The sequence below is a fragment of the Cucurbita pepo genome, chromosome 2 (genome assembly GCF_057944985.1).
Source record: "Cucurbita pepo subsp. pepo isolate OVF chromosome 2, ASM5794498v1, whole genome shotgun sequence".
NCBI classification, from domain to species: Eukaryota; Viridiplantae; Streptophyta; class Magnoliopsida; order Cucurbitales; family Cucurbitaceae; genus Cucurbita; species Cucurbita pepo.
Genome location: NC_141799.1, coordinates 8,400,754 through 8,407,022, shown reverse-complemented (window position 1 = coordinate 8,407,022; position 6,269 = coordinate 8,400,754). Strand labels below are relative to the sequence as shown.

The 6,269-nt window shown below is 30.9% G+C and overlaps 1 protein-coding gene across 1 annotated transcript; it reads right to left on the bottom strand.

Moving 5' to 3' along the window:
* Positions 1–690: 690 nt before the first annotated feature.
* LOC147793576 (uncharacterized) lies at positions 691–2,319 on the bottom strand. The gene is made up of 2 exons (XM_087121134.1): positions 1,109–2,319; positions 691–719 (listed from the first exon to the last, which is right to left on the bottom strand). Exons 1-2 carry the CDS (start codon positions 2,304–2,306, stop codon positions 691–693), a joined length of 1,227 nt encoding a protein of 408 aa, XP_086977260.1. The 5' UTR covers positions 2,307–2,319.
* Between the last annotated feature and the right edge of the window lie 3,950 nt (positions 2,320–6,269).

Sequence of the window (6,269 nt, the reverse complement as noted above, 5' to 3'; positions counted from 1 at the left end):
TTTATCATCAAAACCCAAGTAAATCTTGAAAAATCATCCACTATAACAAAAGCATAATAATTTCCTCCATAACTAGCTATTTTAGAAGGGCCAAATAAGTCCATATGGAGTAGTTGAAGAGGTCTAACAGTAGAAATCATATTTTTAGATTTGAAAGAAGACTTAGTTTGCTTACCCATTTGACAAGCGTCACAAATTTTATTTTTTTCAAATTTAAGTTGAGGAAGACCTCTAACTAATGAATTTTTTGAAATATTTGAAATCAAGTACATACTAGCATGTCCTAGTCTTCTATGCCATAGCCAAGAGTTATCAAGCAAAACCGAAAGACATTTATCATTTGTAGGACAATCATTCAAATGAATAGTATACACGTTATCATCTCTATTTCCTACAAACAAAACTTTTCTATCACTAGCATTTTCAATTATGCAATTATTCTTATCAAATACAACTCTAAAACCTTTATCACATAATTGACTAATGCTAAGTAAGTCATGCTTTAAACCATCAACTAATAATACATTTTCAATGAGAGTACAAGAGTCATTACCTATAGTACCCTTACCAATTATTTTACCCTTCTTGTTATCACCAAAAGTTACTAAGCCACCATCCTTCTTGGAAAAATTCACAAACTTGGATGGATTACCCGTCATGTGTCTTGAGCAACCACTATCCAAGTACCACTTATTTTTCTTGGAGGCTTTCAAACAAACCTAAAAACAAAGATATTCAAAATTGACATTTTGGTACCCATACTTGTTTGGGTCCTAGAAAGTTAGTGTTCACAAATTTAGGAATCCATTTCATATTTGCATTCATATTAAAGATATTGTATTTGGATAAGTAAACAACTTACCACATGAAAAACAAACAACATTATGCAATAATTTATTTCTTAGACTAAATTTGTGTATTCTATTTTTATTCGAAAAATTATTTTCTAAAACATTGTTAAATTTTGTATTTTGAGAAACTTTTCTTGCTAAAGGGATGTTTTGAGAATTTTTCAATTTAAAGCACTTAGGTCTAATATGACCTTCAACACCACAATAATGACATATAGGCACAAATCTAGATTTATCATACTTAGATACAAATTTACTGTTAGATTTAGACAAGATAGGAGATGCTTTAACAAATATTGTTTTAGAATTTGAAGGTGTAGAGCATTCATCAATATAGCCCAATCCTCTTTTATCACCATATGACTTACCTCCTTCAAGTATTTTATCTAATTTTTGAGCACCTATCGTTAACATTTTAATAGACTCCTTAGCCCTACCAAGTTCTTGCAAATTATTTGATTCATTTTCTTTGAGCAATTTAATTGATTTATCTTTTTCACAACAATCATGCTCAAGAGACTTGACTTTATCAATTAATGCATTTTTCTCATCACAATCAAATACATGCTTTTCACAAGGTACATCAATTTTAACAATATTATGATCCTTCTCTTTTAAGCAAGAAATTTCATTCAGTAAAGACTTATTTTCAATAATTGAAGTCTTATATTTCTTTTTAAGCACAACATACTTTGAACTAAGTTTTTCTAAATCAATTGTCATCTCATCAACAAGTTTAAATAATTCATGATAAGAAAGAGATTCAAGAGTTACCTCATCTTCTTGTTCATCTTCTTGTTCATCATCTTTGTCACTATGAGCCATGAAGCAAAAATTTGCTACTTCTTCATCACTTCCACTTGCACTTTCATCACTATCATCCCAAGTAGCCTTCATTGCTTTCTTCTTGGATTTCTTAGATGATTTGAGGAGAGGACAATCCGTTCTTATATGACCCGGCTTTTTACATTCATAACATATTACCTCATCGTTTTTGCTCTTTTCACCTTTTGACTCTTTTTGATTTGTGAAATGTTTCTTGAATTGTTTCTTCCTTTTAATAAAATTTTTATACTTACGTGTGAAGTAGGCGACATCATCTTCATCAAGGACGTCCTCATCTTCAGAGTCAACTTTGATGGACTTTAGGGCTATACTTTTCTTCTTTTTGGATTCTTCTTCCATGTGGCCGTTCATGGTAATCTCATGTGTCATGAGAGAACCAACGAGTTCATCCAAAGGAAGCTTTGTGAGATCCTTTGCTTCTTGAATCGCCGTCACTTTTGCCTCCCAACTTTTAGGTAGAGACCTAAGAATTTTTCTTACATTTTCGGAAGTAGAATATACTTTTCCAAGATTTTTCAAAGCATTTAAAATATTAGTAAATCTAGTAAACATATCACCAATAGGTTCATTTTCCTCCATTTTAAATAGTTCATAATTATGAACTAACATGCTAATTTTTGTTTCTTTAATGATATGAACTGAGAGACATATTGTTGAATGACTCTTGTTGATCAAATATCTTGAATGACTCTTGTTGATCAAAATATCTAGCTTGAATGACTCTTGTTGATCAAATATCTCAAACACTTGTTTGAGATTCGAATCACTCCACAAGCAAGATTGATCATGTCGAGCTTGAATGATTCTACATGCAATCTAAACTACATAGAATTGCAAAGAAACTTAGCCATTGGCTAAAGAAAAGCACAAATGCTTCTTTTACTCTATTTTCCAAGTCTACCTTACAAATACAACATACATGGCTTTATATAGCCTCAAAATGAAACTATTAAAGGCATTCCAAAAGTTGTAACATTCACACTTTATGGCCATAATTAGCCATTATGTAAATGTAACCGAAATGAAATAAAAAGTCTTAAAATACAATAACTCTAAATTATAACCCACCCAAAATTTGCAACAATCAAACTTTATTCTTCTTCAATGTAGCATGAATTGAAACATATTTTGATAATTTTGACAACCTTTTCTTCACATCTTCATTGAAGTATATTGTATGATTGATGTCTCTCAGTTCATATCATTCTCCACTTCTTCAAGAGGATTCGTCCTCGAATCTATTTGTGAAACTTTGCTGCAAAAAATAAGTTATGGAAATACGAAGGACCTCACAACACTCTCCTCACGAGTATACACTCAAGGAAATTTTAGGACACTCCTTTTACACTCAGTTACACAAATGAAGCTCTCATTCTCACCTCTCAAAATTTTAAATAGAGCAAAGATTGAATTTTGAACTCTGGGTCGATTAAAAACTAAAAAGATGAAAATAAATAAAAATCAAATTGAGAAGAAACGCAAAGGAAACATATATCCGATCTTGAGCCTGAAACTCTGATACCAAATGATAAGATAAGGAATCAACTACAAGGGGAATAAGATTCGGATTACCTTGTTGATCGAATATCTCAAGACAAGAACACTTGATTGAGATTCGAATCACTCCACAAGCAAGATCGATCATGTCTAGCTTGAATGACTCTTGTTGATCAAATATCTCAAACACTTGTTTGAGATTCGAATCATTCCACAAGCAAGATTGATCATGTCGAGCTTGAATGATTCTACATGCAATCTAAACTACATAGAATTGCAAAGAAACTTAGCCATTGGCTAAAGAAAAGCACAAATGCTTCTTTTAATATATTTTCCAAGTCTACCTTACAAATACAACATACATGGCTTTATATAGCCTCAAAATGAAACTATTAAAAGCATTCCAAAAGTTGTAACATTCACACTTTATGGCCATAATTAGCCATTATGTAAATGTAACCGAAATGAAATAAAAAGTCTTAAAATACAATAACTCTAAATTACTCTAAATTATAACCCACCCAAAATTTACAACAATCAAACTTTATTCTTCTTCAATGTAGCATGAATTGAAACATATTTTGATAATTTTGACAACCTTTTCTTCACATCTTCATTGAAGTATATTGTATGATTGATGTCTCTCAGTTCATATCATTCTCCACTTCTTCAAGAGGATTCGTCCTCGAATCTATTTGTGAAACTTTGCTGCAAAAAATAAGTTATGGAAATACGAAGGACCTCACAACACTCTCCTCACGAGTATACGCTCAAGGAAATTTTAGGACACTCCTTTTACACTCAGTTACACAAATGAAGCTCTCATTCTCACCTCTCAAAATTTTAAATAGAGCAAAGATTGAATTTTGAACTCTGGGTCGATTAAAAACTAAAAAGATGAAAATAAATAAAAATCAAATTGAGAAGAAACGCAAAGGAAACATATATCCGATCTTGAGCCTGAAGCTCTGATACCAAATGATAAGATAAGGAATCAACTACAAGGGGGGTAAGATTCGGATTACCTTGTTGATCGAATATCTCAAGGCAAGAACACTTGATTGAGATTCGAATCACTCCACAAGCAAGATCGATCATGTCTAGCTTGAATGACTCTTGTTGATCAAATATCTCAAACACTTGTTTGAGATTCGAATCACTCCACAAGCAAGATTGATCATGTCGAGCTTGAATGATTCTACATGCAATCTAAACTACATAGAATTGCAAAGAAACTTAGCCATTGGCTAAAAAAGAGCACAAATGCTTCTTTAATAATATTTTTCAAGTCTACCTTACAAATACAACATACATGGCTTTATATAGCCTCAAAATGAAACTATTAAAGGCATTCCAAAAGTTGTAACATTCACACTTTATGGCCATAATTAGCCATTATGTAAATGTAACCGAAATGAAATAAAAAGTCTTAAAATACAATAACTCTAAATTATAACCCACCCAAAATTTGCAACAATCAAACTTTATTCTTCTTCAATGTAGCATGAATTGAAACATATTTTGATAATTTTGACAACCTTTTCTTCACATCTTCATTGAAGTATATTGTATGATTGATGTCTCTCAGTTCATATCATTTAACTTGATTGATTCCCTCATGAGTTACTTCAAGAGTTTTCCAAATTTCATATGCCGAAGAACACATACATACTCTATTAAATTCGTCATTACTTAAGGCACAATACAGACAATTGATAGCACTAGCATTTAAAGAACATTTTTTTATATCATGCTCATCAAATTCATTTTCTAATTTAGGCACCTCAATATTATTAACAATTTTTATTGGAATGTAAGGACCATTACTAACATTTAACCACAATTGATAATCAACGGATTGCAAATAAATTTTCATTCTAGCTTTCCAACATGTATAATTTGTTCCATCAAAATAAGGTGGCCTAGAAGTTGATTGCCCTTCACTAAAACCATTTTTAACACGTAGGTTTGCCATAAGTTCGAACAATAAAGTTTAGATAAAAAATCTATGGGAGCAACCTGCTCTGATACCAATTGTTGGATCGGTATGGCAACCCTAGAGGGGGGGTGAATAGGGTTTTAACGATAAAAGTGTTAACGTGATTAATTTTTCTAATGATGAAACTTTTTACAAATAAGTAAAAGATGATAATTACTATAACAAAGTAATTCAGGTCAAAACAATAATCAAGTAGAACATGCAATAAATCACAATAATAATTTTGAAATTAAATAGAAAAGAGTCAGAGAAAATGACACCGTAGTTTTATAGTGGTTCGGTCAAACTCGACCTACTCCACTCCCCAAGCGCCTCTTGGGAATTTGAATAAAGAACTTTCTCGACTCTTTCCACGGATCTGAGCCAAACCGCTACACCGCTCTTTTTACGAGTTCAAGAGCAAACTCAATCCTTTCCACGGCGCAGGATCAAACCGATACAAGTATTTGAGTTTGATAATAACACACCACAACTCTCTCAAAGAGTAGATTTACAATTTGGGATACTCACAACTATTTCCTCACAATACAAAAATAATCCCTCTCAAGAATAAGATAAAAAGAAATAAACTTGTAAGCTTGGAGAGAGCAACAAACAATGAAGACTTTGAACAAATGAGGATTGGAGAATGTATGTAAGTTGTTTTTTTTTAAAATGTGGGGAAGATGAGTTTATATAGAGGAGAAAAGTGGCAAAATATAGGATTGAATATTGACCATTGGATTGTGTTAGGAATAATGGAAGGTGGAGATTAAAAGTAAATAAATAAGAAATTTTTCTAAATTCATTTATTTCAAAATTTTAATATAATAGTAATATAATATAATAATAATAAAAAGTTATGTGAGTAACGGTCAAATGAAATTCAAAATTTATTATAAATATAATAATATAATAATAATAAAAATTATGTGAGTAACCACCAAAATTTTAAAATATAATAATATAATAATATAATATTGTAATAATAAAAATCGATGTGAGTAACGGTTAGATTCAAATTTATATTTTGTAAAAATAACTTTATTTAAAAATATAGTAATAAGAAAAACTCCACCATTTGTTACTCTCCCAAA

Bases quoted from the DNA above. Each gene is read 5' to 3' on its own strand.
- LOC147793576 (XM_087121134.1), bottom strand. From the start codon at position 2,306: ATGTTAGTTCATAATTATGAACTATTTAAAATGGAGGAAAATGAACCT. The intron at 720-1,108 runs GTAAATTTGTAT...CTTTGTTTTTAG, and splicing joins TATCTTGTCTAAATCTAACA to GTTTGTTTGAAAGCCTCCAA.